The sequence below is a fragment of the Cherax quadricarinatus genome, chromosome 85 (genome assembly GCF_038502225.1).
Source record: "Cherax quadricarinatus isolate ZL_2023a chromosome 85, ASM3850222v1, whole genome shotgun sequence".
Lineage (NCBI taxonomy): Eukaryota > Metazoa > Arthropoda > Malacostraca > Decapoda > Parastacidae > Cherax > Cherax quadricarinatus.
Window position 1 is genome coordinate 7,207,327 of NC_091376.1, and position 13,869 is coordinate 7,221,195.

General features: G+C 45.2%; 1 protein-coding gene across 4 annotated transcripts in view; it reads left to right on the forward strand.

Moving 5' to 3' along the window:
* The window catches only part of LOC128703294 (protein bric-a-brac 1), a 379,783-nt gene that overhangs the window by 112,073 nt on the left and 253,841 nt on the right, over positions 1-13,869 (forward strand). For all 4 annotated transcript variants that reach the window (XM_070103316.1, XM_070103315.1, XM_070103318.1 and 1 more), the window contains exon 2: positions 125-274. In XM_070103316.1, the coding sequence (XP_069959417.1) occupies positions 131-274 (144 nt within the window). In that variant the 5' untranslated portion in view covers positions 125-130. The remainder of the gene's footprint in view (positions 1-124; positions 275-13,869) is intronic.

A 13,869-nucleotide genomic window follows, 5' to 3' on the forward strand; every position in this document is an offset into this window, starting at 1 on the left:
GTAACGTGAGTGAATCATGTAATGTTATTGAGCTTAATAATAATAATAATAACTTAGTAATGTAACTGACTTATAATGAGTTATTTTGATAAGTATTAACTGGGTTGCTTCTTTCTTGTTACAGTTGGTAATGTCGGGGACGCCGCCTGCGGCAGGAGGCGGCGGTGGCGGGGCCGCCGCCGTGGCCGCTGCCGCCGCCGACCACTTCTGTTTGCGTTGGAACAACTACCAGACCAACATGACGGCGGTGTTCGACCAGTTACTGCAGGAGGAGGTTAGTAGACTACCAGTTATTGCAGGAGGAGGTTAGTAGACTACCAGTTACTGCAGGAGGAGGTTAGTAGACTACCAGTTACTGCAGGAGGATGTTAGTAGACTACCAGTTATTGCAGGAGGAGGTTAGTAGACTACCAGTTACTGCAGGAGGATGTTAGTAGACTACCAGTTATTGCAGGAGGATGTTAGTAGACTACCAGTTATTGCAGGAGGATGTTAGTAGACTACCAGTTACTGCAGGAGGATGTTAGTAGACTACCAGTTACTGCAGGAGGATGTTAGTAGACTACCAGTTACTGCAGGAGGAGGTTAGTAGACTACCAGTTACTGCAGGAGGATGTTAGTAGACTACCAGTTACTGCAGGAGGATGTTAGTAGACTACCAGTTACTGCAGGAGGATGTTAGTAGACTACCAGTTACTGCAGGAGGATGTTAGTAGACTACCAGTTACTGCAGGAGGATGTTAGTAGACTACCAGTTACTGCAGGAGGATGTTAGTAGACTACCAGTTACTGCAGGAGGATGTTAGTAGACTACCAGTTACTGCAGGAGGATGTTAGTAGACTACCAGTTACTGCAGGAGGATGTAGTAGACTACCAGTTACTGCAGGAGGATGTTAGTAGACTACCAGTTACTGCAGGAGGAGGTTAGTAGACTACCAGTTACTGCAGGAGGATGTTAGTAGACTACCAGTTATTGCAGGAGGATGTTAGTAGACTACCAGTTACTGCAGGAGGAGGTTAGTAGACTACCAGTTACTGCAGGAGGACGTTAGTAGACTACCAGTTACTGCAGGAGGATGTTAGTAGACTACCAGTTACTGCAGGAGGATGTTAGTAGACTACCAGTTACTGCAGGAGGATGTTAGTAGACTACCAGTTACTGCAGGAGGATGTTAGTAGACTACCAGTTACTGCAGGAGGATGTTAGTAGACTACCAGTTACTGCAGGAGGATGTTAGTAGACTACCAGTTACTGCAGGAGGAGGTTAGTAGACTACCAGTTACTGCAGGAGGAGGTTAGTAGACTACCAGTTACTGCAGGAGGAGGTTAGTAGACTACCAGTTACTGCAGGAGGATGTTAGTCAACTACGAGGAGGTTAGTAGACTACCAGTTACTGCAGGAGGATGTTAGTAGACTACCAGTTACTGCAGGAGGAGGTTAGTAGACTACCAGTTACTGCAGGAGGATGTTAGTAGACTACCAGTTACTGCAGGAGGAGGTTAGTAGACTACCAGTTACTGCAGGAGGATGTTAGTAGACTACCATTTATTGCAGGAGGATGTTAGTAGACTACCAGTTACTGCAGGAGGAGGTTAGTAGACTACCAGTTACTGCAGGAGGATGTTAGTAGACTACCAGTTACTGCAGGAGGATGTTAGTAGACTACCAGTTACTGCAGGAGGATGTTAGTAGACTACCAGTTACTGCAGGAGGAGGTTAGTAGACTACCAGTTACTGCAGGAGGATGTTAGTAGACTACCAGTTACTGCAGGAAGATGTTAGTAGACTACCAGTTACTGCAGGAGGAGGTCAGTAGACTACCAGTTACTGCAGGAGGTTAGTAGACTACCAGTTACTGCAGGAGGAGGTTAGTAGACTACCAGTTACTGCTGGAGGATGTTAGTAGACTACCAGTTACTGCAGGAGGATGTTAGTAGACTACCAGTTACTGCAGGAGGATGTTAGTAGACTACCAGTTACTGCAGGAGGATGTTAGTAGACTACCAGTTACTGCAGGAGGATGTTAGTAGACTACCAGTTACTGCAGGAGGATGTTAGTAGACTACCAGTTACTGCAGGAGGATGTGTTACAAGTTGTGTGTCTTACTCTCAACTGCAGGAGGATGTTAGTAAACTACGAGGAGGTTAGTAGACTACCAGTTACTGCAGGAGGATGTTAGTAGACTGCCAGTTACTGCAGGAGGATGTTAGTAGACTACCAGTTACTGCAGGAGGATGTTAGTAGACTACCAGTTACTGCAGGAGGATGTTAGTAGACTACCAGTTACTGCAGGAGGATGTTAGTAGACTACCAGTTACTGCAGGAGGATGTTAGTAGACTACCAGTTACTGCAGGAGGATGTTAGTAGACTACCAGTTACTGCAGGAGGATGTTAGTAGACTACCAGTTACTGCAGGAGGAGGTTAGTAGACTACCAGTTACTGCAGGAGGATGTTAGTAGACTACCAGTTACTGCAGGAGGAGGTTAGTAGACTACCAGTTACTGCAGGAGGATGTTAGTCAACTACGAGGAGGTTAGTAGACTACCAGTTACTGTAGGAGGAGGTTAGTAGACTACCAGTTACTGCAGGAGGATGTTAGTAGACTACCAGTTACTGCAGGAGGATGTTAGTAGAGTACCAGTTACTGCAGGAGGATGTTAGTAGACTACCAGTTACTGCAGGAGGATGTTAGTAGACTACCAGTTACTGCAGGAGGATGTTAGTAGACTACCAGTTACTGCAGGAGGATGTTAGTAGACTACCAGTTACTGCAGGAGGATGTTAGACTACCAGTTACTGCAGGAGGATGTTAGTAGACTACCAGTTACTGCAGGAGGATGTTAGTAGACTACCAGTTACTGCAGGAGGATGTTAGTAGACTACCAGTTACTGCAGGAGGATGTTAGTAGACTACCAGTTACTGCAGGAGGATGTTAGTAAACTACCAGTTACTGCAGGAGGATGTTAGTAGACTACCAGTTACTGCAGGAGGATGTTAGTAGACTACCAGTTACTGCAGGAGGATGTTAGTAGACTACCAGTTACTGCAGGAGGATGTTAGTAGACTACCAGTTACTGCAGGAGGATGTTAGTAGACTACCAGTTACTGCAGGAGGATGTTAGTAGACTACCAGTTACTGCAGGAGGATGTTAGTAGACTACCAGTTACTGCAGGAGGATGTTAGTAGACTACCAGTTACTGCAGGAGGATGTTAGTAGACTACCAGTTACTGCAGGAGGATGTTAGTAGACTACCAGTTACTGCAGGAGGATGTTAGTAGACTACCAGTTACTGCAGGAGGATGTTAGTAGACTACCAGTTACTGCAGGAGGATGTTAGTAGACTACCAGTTACTGCAGGAGGATGTTAGTAGACTACCAGTTACTGCAGGAGGATGTTAGTAGACTACCAGTTACTGCAGGAGGATGTTAGTAGACTACCAGTTACTGCAGGAGGATGTTAGTGCAGTTACTGCAGGAGGATGTTAGTAGACTACCAGACAGGAGGAGGTTAGTACCAGTTACTGCAGGAGGATGTTAGTAGACTACCAGTTACTGCAGGAGGAGGTTAGTAGACTACCAGTTACTGCAGGAGGATGTTAGTAGGTTAGTAGACTACCAGTTACTGCAGGAGGATGTTAGTAGACTACCAGTTACTGCAGGAGGATGTTAGTAGACTACCAGTTACTGCAGGAGGATGTTAGTAGACTACCAGTTACTGCAGGAGGATGTTAGTAGACTACCAGTTACTGCAGGAGGATGTTAGTAGACTACCAGTTACTGCAGGAGGATGTACCAGTTACTAGTACCAGTTACTGCAGGAGGATGTTAGTAGACTACCAGTTACTGCAGGAGGATGTTAGTAGACTACCAGTTACTGCAGGAGGATGTTAGTAGACTACCAGTTACTGCAGGAGGAGGTTAGTAGACTACCAGTTACTGCAGGAGGATGTTAGAGTTACTGCAGGAGGATGTTAGTAGACTACCAGTTACTGCAGGAGGATGTTAGTAGACTACCAGTTACTGCAGGAGGATGTTAGTAGACTACCAGTTACTGCAGGAGGATGTTAGTAGACTACCAGTTACTGCAGGAGGATGTTAGTAGACTACCAGTTACTGCAGGAGGATGTTAGTAGACTACCAGTTACTGCAGGAGGATGTTAGTAGACTACCAGTTACTGCAGGAGGATGTTAGTAGACTACCAGTTACTGCAGGAGGATGTTAGTAGACTACCAGTTACTGCAGGAGGATGTTAGTAGACTACCAGTTACTGCAGGAGGATGTTAGTAGACTACCAGTTACTGCAGGAGGATGTTAGTAGACTACCAGTTACTGCAGGAGGATGTTAGTAGACTACCAGTTACTGCAGGAGGATGTTAGTAGACTACCAGTTACTGCAGGAGGATGTTAGTAGACTACCAGTTACTGCAGGAGGATGTTAGTAGACTACCAGTTACTGCAGGAGGATGTTAGTAGACTACCAGTTACTGCAGGAGGATGTTAGTAGACTACCAGTTACTGCAGGAGGATGTTAGTAGACTACCAGTTACTGCAGGAGGATGTTAGTAGACTACCAGTTACTGCAGGAGGATGTGTTACAAGTCTTACTCTCAACTGCAGGAGGATGTTAGACGAGGAGGTTAGTACCAGTTACTGCAGGAGGATGTTAGTAGACTACCAGTTACTGCAGGAGGATGTTAGTAAACTACCAGTTACTGCAGGAGGATGTTAGTAGACTACCAGTTACTGCAGGAGGATGTTAGTAGACTACCAGTTACTGCAGGAGGATGTTAGTAGACTACCAGTTACTGCAGGAGGATGTTAGTAGACTACCAGTTACTGCAGGAGGATGTTAGTAGACTACCAGTTACTGCAGGAGGATGTTAGTAGACTACCAGTTACTGCAGGAGGATGTTAGTAGACTACCAGTTACTGCAGGAGGATGTTAGTAGACTACCAGTTACTGCAGGAGGATGTTAGTAGACTACCAGTTACTGCAGGAGGATGTTAGTAGACTACCAGTTACTGCAGGAGGATGTTAGTAGACTACCAGTTACTGCAGGAGGATGTTAGTAGACTACCAGTTACTGCAGGAGGATGTTAGTAGACTACCAGTTACTGCAGGAGGATGTTAGTAGACTACCAGTTACTGCAGGAGGATGTTAGTAGACTGCGAGTTACTGCAGGAGGATGTTAGTAGACTACCAGTTACTGCAGGAGGATGTTAGTAGACTACCAGTTACTGCAGTTACTGCAGGAGGATGTTAGTAAAGTACCAGTTACTGCAGGAGGATGTTAGTAGACTACCAGTTACTGCAGGAGGATGTTAGTAGACTACCAGTTACTGCAGGAGGATGTTAGTAGACTACCAGTTACTGCAGGAGGATGTTAGTAGACTACCAGTTACTGCAGGAGGATGTTAGTAGACTACCAGTTACTGCAGGAGGATGTTAGTAGACTACCAGTTACTGCAGGAGGATGTTAGTAGACTACCAGTTACTGCAGGAGGAGGTTAGTAGACTACCAGTTACTGCAGGAGGATGTTAGTAGACTACCAGTTACTGCAGGAGGATGTTAGTAGACTACCAGTTACTGCAGGAGGAGGTTAGTAGACTACCAGTTACTGCAGGAGGAGGTTAGTAGACTACCAGTTACTGCAGGAGGATGTTAGTAGACTACCAGTTACTGCAGGAGGATGTTAGTAGACTACCAGTTACTGCAGGAGGATGTTAGTAGACTACCAGTTACTGCAGGAGGATGTTAGTAGACTACCAGTTACTGCAGGAGGATGTTAGTAGACTACCAGTTACTGCAGGAGGATGTTAGAGGACTGTTAGTAGACTACCAGTTACTGCAGGAGGATGTTAGTAGACTACCAGTTACTGCAGGAGGATGTTAGTAGACTACCAGTTACTGCAGGAGGATGTTAGTAGACTACCAGTTACTGCAGGAGGATGTTAGTAGACTACCAGTTACTGCAGGAGGATGTTAGTAGACTACCAGTTACTGCAGGAGGATGTTAGTAGACTACCAGTTACTGCAGGAGGATGTTAGTAGACTACCAGTTACTGCAGGAGGATGTTAGTAGACTACCAGTTACTGCAGGAGGATGTTAGTAGACTACCAGTTACTGCAGGAGGATGTTAGTAGACTACCAGTTACTGCAGGAGGATGTTAGTAGACTACCAGTTACTGCAGGAGGATGTTAGTAGACTACCAGTTACTGCAGGAGGATGTTAGTAGACTACCAGTTACTGCAGTTAGTAGGATGTTAGTAGACTACCAGTTACTGCAGGAGGATGTTAGTAGACTACCAGTTACTGCAGGAGGATGTTAGTAGACTACCAGTTACTGCAGGAGGATGTTAGTAGACTACCAGTTACTGCAGGAGGATGTTAGTAGACTACCAGTTACTGCAGGAGGACTACCAGGTTAGTAGACTACCAGTTACTGCAGGAGGATGTTAGTAGACTACCAGTTACTGCAGGAGGATGTTAGTAGACTACCAGTTACTGCAGGAGGATGTTAGTAGACTACCAGTTACTGCAGGAGGATGTTAGTAGACTACCAGTTACTGCAGGAGGATGTTAGTAGACTACCAGTTACTGCAGGAGGATGTTAGTAGACTACCAGTTACTGCAGGAGGGTTAGTAGACTACCAGTTACTGCAGGAGGATGTTAGTAGACTACCAGTTACTGCAGGAGGATGTTAGTAGACTACCAGTTACTGCAGGAGGATGTTAGTAGACTACCAGTTACTGCAGGAGGATGTTAGTAGACTACCAGTTACTGCAGGAGGATGTTAGTAGACTACCAGTTACTGCAGGAGGATGTTAGTAGACTACCAGTTACTGCAGGAGGATGTTAGTAGACTACCAGTTACTGCAGGAGGATGTTAGTAGACTACCAGTTACTGCAGGAGGATGTTAGTAGACTACCAGTTACTGCAGGAGGATGTTAGTAGACTACCAGTTACTGCAGGAGGAGGTTAGTAGACTACCAGTTACTGCAGGAGGATGTTAGTAGACTACCAGTTACTGCAGGAGGATGTTAGTAGACTACCAGTTACTGCAGGAGGATGTTAGTAAACTACCAGTTACTGCAGGAGGATGTTAGTAGACTACCAGTTACTGCAGGAGGATGTTAGTAGACTACCAGTTACTGCAGGAGGAGACTACCAGTTAGTAGTAGACTACCAGTTACTGCAGGAGGATGTTAGTAAACTACCAGTTACAGGAGGATGTTAGTGCAGTTACTGAGGAGATGTTAGTAGACTACCAGTTACTACATTAGGATGTTAGTAGACTACCAGATACTACATTAGGATGTTAGTAGAGTACCAGTTACTACATTAGGATGTTAGTAGAGTACCAGTTACTACATTAGGATGTTAGTAGAGTACCAGTTACTACAGCAGGTCAGTACACTCCTCCCACACTCTTCAGGGTATATACACTCTGTGAAAGGCTCTTGATCAAAGGCATTGAAACTGCTCTCCCCTTACATTAAGCTTGATTACCTCCCGGACCCTACCTGCCTACGATGCTTACACTACCTACTGTTTGACTCCTACGGGTTTAGGGCTTCCCGTGAATAATATAATGCTACTTAATGTTATCGACTGCATCAGAGTGATAACTTTGAGATATAGGTCCACTTAGGTAGCACCTGGCCAGGGTTCCTGGAACCCTCTGTTTATGAACAAGGAGGTTTGGGTTTGATAGGGACCTGTTAAATATTGACCAGTAGGTCTTCTGCAGTGATCCTTCTTTCTTATGTTTGGGTTTGACAAGGACCTGTCAGATATTGGCCAGTAGGTCTGCTGCAGTGATCCTTTTTGTTCTGGTGGTTAACGCTCTCGCTTCACACGGCGAGGGCCTGGGTTCGATTCCCAGCCAGAGTAGAAACATTGGACGTGTTTCTTTCAACCTGTTGTCTATGTTCCCCATCAGTAAAATGGGTACCTGGGTGTTAGTCGACTGGTGTGGGTCGCATCCTGGGACACTGACCTAAGGAGGCCTGGTCACAGACCGGGCCGCGGGGGCGTTGACCCCCGGAACTCTCTCCAGATAAACTCCAGATACCACGAGTGGGGCTTGAACCTGCGGTCAGAGTGTCGTAAAACTCCAGACCGAAAGACCTTAAGTTTAGATGAAGAATCAGAGACCTTTAAAAGTGTAGACATACGTGGCTGCTTTACATAATGGAGCCAGTAGAGTCGGATATAAACTGCTGCTGGTGGCAACGGGCCACCAACAGCAACAGCCTGGTTGACCAGGGTAGCACCAGACAAGCCTGGTCCTTGGCCAGGCTCCGGGTGTAGAAAAACTGGGAAGTCATCAAAGGTATATATAAAGTAAAGGGTAATGAGTCATCAAATTACAAAGTTTATGGAAGAGCATAACGTACACAACACAACCAACATGGTATTAATGTGGGAAGATCATTCCTGTCACAGTTGCTTAACCACTATGACAAATTTACCGAGGCGTTGGAACCCAACCAAATCGTAGATGAGATATACATGGATTTCGTAAAGTAGTTTGATAGATGCGATCATGAGGTGATTACGCTCAGTTTTTGAGCTTTAGGTACAACGGGGGAGTAAACAAATTAATTTTCGACTTTTTTTTTTTTTGGCAAATAGTACAGAGAGTAGTAGTTAAGAGAGTAAAAATTCAACATTAGCAAAGTAAAAAGCTGAGTACCCCAAGGCACTGTCCTGACACCATTACTCTTTCTTATCTATATTGTAGACAAAACCACTCGTCTCAGTTTCGTATCTTTTGCAGATGATACCAAAATAGAAAGAAAATCACCTCGGTAAGAGACACGGAAACAAATTGCAGGACGCTATAAACAGTGTTCCAGTAGTGACAAATTCCAACTTCTTAGATGTGGAAAGAATGAAGAACTCAGGGGAGAGACTGTATTATCAAATAAAGTGAAAGGAACTTGCGGAAGATCTGGGTGTAGTAATGTCAGTTGACCTTTCTTTCGAAGAACACGGTAGGTCAAATATCACGAAAGTCATGAAAAGGGCGGAGTGGATAATGAAAAATTTTAAAACCGGGGAGCTAGTGCCATTGTTGTGATCCTGTGCTCTCTTGTTTAAAGTACCGTTCAGTGTTAATGGCCTCTTTCAGACCAGGAGAAATATCAGAGCTGGAACAGATACGGTGAACATTTAAAGAGCCAATAGAGCATTTAAATTACTGGGAACGCATCAGAGTTCTAAATATGTACTCGATGGAGCAGGTAAGAGATACATGGTAATATATACGTGGAAGGTGCTTGAGGGTCTGGTCCCAAATCTGCACACTGCCATAAGCAACATACTGGAATGAGAGACATGGAAGACAGTCATCATGCCAGAGAGATCCTTTGGCATGATGACTTTACCACCCAAGATGTAAACCAGTTCTTGGGGAGGATCAGCTCTTGGGCCCTTGAAGTATGCTCCTGGTCACATTTTTATGGCAGAGAAGATGCAAATGAGAGAGAGAGAGAGAGAGTGGAGGGGAAGACTGGCGATCCCTCTTTTGGCACAGAGAATGAATAACAAATCTTAAAAGTAGCAGACTCTGAAGCACAAAGGCAAAACTGTGGTTAGAGAAATGGAGCAGATAGAGCACACAGTGATTGCGTCATAGAGTCCAGGAGAGACCGGAGGAGCAAAGAGCCGTGAATGATATTAAAAGAAATCCCAAATACTTTTGCTAAAAATCCGGGGAGAAAACCACAACCAGTGCAGGATTTTTACTGAAAGATGGAACTTATACACTGATGACAGTAAGGAAATGAATGAAAGAAAAAAGTTACAACACGACTCTGTTCAGTGAACCAGTCATCAGTCTACAGATGAAGAATTGAGACACTTATGCAACCCATGTGTTGCATAAGTGTCTCAATTCTTCAACTTGTCGGTTTTCAAAACCATTCATCACAGTCTACAGATGGAAGACCTAAATGAGCTTATGAGTAAGGTTTCAAAACACTGCCATCATCTCCACATTTTGTGATGTATTACTCTCTCCAGTTGACTTCGAAGAAGCCATCGACAGGATGTCCAAGCACTCTGCTCCAGGACCGGACTACTGGAATTACATATTCATAAAAAGTTGTTAGAAACCACTATCTTGGGCCTTTAGTGTATTGTGATGGAGCCTAGACAAGTGTCGTCCCACAGTTATTGAAAACCACTGATATTGCCCCACTTCACAAAGGTGGCAGTAATTGCTAAAAACAATAGACCAATAGAGCTAACTTCACATGTTATCAGTATCTTTGAATGGGTTGTAAGAAGCAACATTGCCAATCACCTGGAATCACAATTACTGCGCAATACAGGGTAGCCTGGATTTAGGGTTTTTCAAAATTTCAGTCCTGGATAATCTGGAAGACAAGAAAATTGATAATGTAGTGTACACTGAGTTTCCAAAAGCATTCGACACGTGCGGCCATGGTGTAATTGTGCACAAAATGTGTACAAAAGTTGCAAATGGAAAAGTGGCCGGAAGGCTATTGAGCTTTTTAACAAATAGAACCCAGAGAGTAGTGGTAATCAGAGTGAAGTCGGAGGCTGCCACAGTGAAAAGTTGTGTTCCTCAAGGCACAGTACTCGCCCCACTTCTGTTTCTCATTCTTATATCCGACATTAATATGGACATAAATCAGAACACCGTAGCATTCTTTGTTGATGACACCAGAAAATCTGCGGGAGTGGCTTCTGTCGAACACAACGGAATCTTTAGGCGGACATAAATCAAGTGGACAAGTTTCAGTTGCTCTGTTATGGAAGAATAGAGGAAATAAAGACTGTAACGGAGCACAAGACAAACTTTATCATTTAATAGGGGAGAAAAAGTCCCATGTGCGAGACTTTGAAGCAGTGCTGTCGAAGGAGGTAACATTCCAGGATCACAACAGTGTTGCTGTCGAAGGAGGTAACATTCCAGGATCACAACAGTGTTGCTGTCGAAGGAGGTAACATTCCAGGATCACAACAGTGTTGCTGTCGAAGGAGGTAACATTCCAGGATCACAACAGTGTTGCTGTCGAAGGAGCTAACATTCCAGGATCACAACAGTGTTGCTGTCGAAGGAGGTAACATTCCAGGATCACAACAGTGTTGCTGTCGAAGGAGGTAACATTCCAGGATCACAACAGTGTTGCTGTCGAAGGAGCTAACATTCCAGGATCACAACAGTGTTGCTGTCGAAGGAGGTAACATTCCAGGATCACAAAAGTGTTGCTGTCGAAGGAGGTAACATTCCAGGATCACAACAGTGTTGCTGTCGAAGGAGGTAACATTCCAGGATCACAACAGTGTTGCTGTCGAAGGAGGTAACATTCCAGGATCACAACAGTGTTGCTGTCGAAGGAGGTAACATTCCAGGATCACAACAGTGTTGCTGTCGAAGGAGCTAACATTCCAGGATCACAACAGTGTTGCTGTCGAAGGAGCTAACATTCCAGGATCACAACAGTGTTGCTGTCGAAGGAGGTAACATTCCAGGATCACAACAGTGTTGCTGTCGAAGGAGGTAACATTCCAGGATCACAACAGTGTTGCTGTCGAAGGAGGTAACATTCCAGGATCACAACAGTGTTGCTGTCGAAGGAGGTAACATTCCAGGATCACAACAGTGTTGCTGTCGAAGGAGCTAACATTCCAGGATCACAACAGTGTTGCTGTCGAAGGAGGTAACATTCCAGGATCACAACAGTGTTGCTGTCGAAGGAGGTAACATTCCAGGATCACAACAGTGTTGCTGTCGAAGGAGCTAACATTCCAAGATCACAACAGTGTTGCTGTCGAAGGAGCTAACATTCCAGGATCACAACAGTGTTGCTGTCGAAGGAGGTAACATTCCAGGATCACAACAGTGTTGCTGTCGAAGGAGCTAACATTCCAGGATCGCAACAGTGTTGCTGTCGAAGGAGGTAACATTCCAGGATCACAACAGTGTTGCTGTCGAAGGAGCTAACATTCCAGGATCACAACAGTGTTGCTGTCGAAGGAGGTAACATTCCAGGATCACAACAGTGTTGCTGTCGAAGGAGGTAACATTCCAGGATCACAACAGTGTTGCTGTCGAAGGAGCTAACATTCCAGGATCACAACAGTGTTGCTGTCGAAGGAGGTAACATTCCAGGATCACAACAGTGTTGCTGTCGAAGGAGCTAACATTCCAGGATCACAACAATGTTGCTGTCGAAGGAGCTAACATTCCAGGATCACAACAGTGTTGCTGTCGAAGGAGCTAACATTCCAGGATCACAACAGTGTTGCTGTCGAAGGAGGTAACATTCCAGGATCACAACAGTGTTGCTGTCGAAGGAGGTAACAGTGTTGCTGTCGAAGTGTTGCTGTCGAAGGTAACATTCCAGGATCACAACAGTGTTGCTGTCGAAGGAGGTAACATTCCAGGATCACAACAGTGTTGCTGTCGAAGGAGGTAACATTCCAGGATCACAACAGTGTTGCTGTCGAAGGAGCTAACATTCCAGGATCACAACAGTGTTGCTGTCGAAGGAGGTAACATTCCAGGATCACAACAGTGTTGCTGTCGAAGGAGGTAACATTCCAGGATCACAACAGTGTTGCTGTCGAAGGAGGTAACATTCCAGGATCACAACAGTGTTGCTGTCAAAGGAGGTAACATTCCAGGATCACAACAGTGTTGCTGTCGAAGGAGGTAACATTCCAGGATCACAACAGTGTTGCTGTCGAAGGAGGTAACATTCCAGGATCACAACAGTGTTGCTGTCGAAGGAGCTAACATTCCAGGATCACAACAGTGTTGCTGTCGAAGGAGCTAACATTCCAGGATCACAACAGTGTTGCTGTCGAAGGAGGTAACATTCCAGGATCACAACAGTGTTGCTGTCGAAGGAGCTAACATTCCAGGATCACAACAGTGTTGCTGTCGAAGGAGGTAACATTCCAGGATCACAACAGTGTTGCTGTCGAAGGAGGTAACATTCCAGGATCACAACAGTGTTGCTGTCGAAGGAGCTAACATTCCAGGATCACAACAGTGTTGCTGTCGAAGGAGGTAACATTCCAGGATCACAACAGTGTTGCTGTCGAAGGAGGTAACATTCCAGGATCACAACAGTGTTGCTGTCGAAGGAGCTAACATTCCAAGATCACAACAGTGTTGCTGTCGAAGGAGCTAACATTCCAGGATCACAACAGTGTTGCTGTCGAAGGAGGTAACATTCCAGGATCACAACAGTGTTGCTGTCGAAGGAGCTAACATTCCAGGATCGCAACAGTGTTGCTGTCGAAGGAGGTAACATTCCAGGATCACAACAGTGTTGCTGTCGAAGGAGCTAACATTCCAGGATCACAACAGTGTTGCTGTCGAAGGAGGTAACATTCCAGGATCACAACAGTGTTGCTGTCGAAGGAGGTAACATTCCAGGATCACAACAGTGTTGCTGTCGAAGGAGCTAACATTCCAGGATCACAACAGTGTTGCTGTCGAAGGAGGTAACATTCCAGGATCACAACAGTGTTGCTGTCGAAGGAGCTAACATTCCAGGATCACAACAATGTTGCTGTCGAAGGAGGTAACATTCCAGGATCATAACAGTGTTGCTGTCGAAGGAGCTAACATTCCAGGATCACAACAGTGTTGCTTTCGAAGGAGGTAACATTCCAGGATCACAACAATGTTGCTGTCGAAGGAGGTAACATTCCAGGATCACAACAGTGTTGCTGTCGAAGGAGCTAACATTCCAGGATCACAACAGTGTTGCTGTCGAAGGAGGTAACATTCCAGGATCACAACAGTGTTGCTGTCGAAGGAGCTAACATTCCAGGATCACAACAGTGTTGCTGTCGAAGGAGC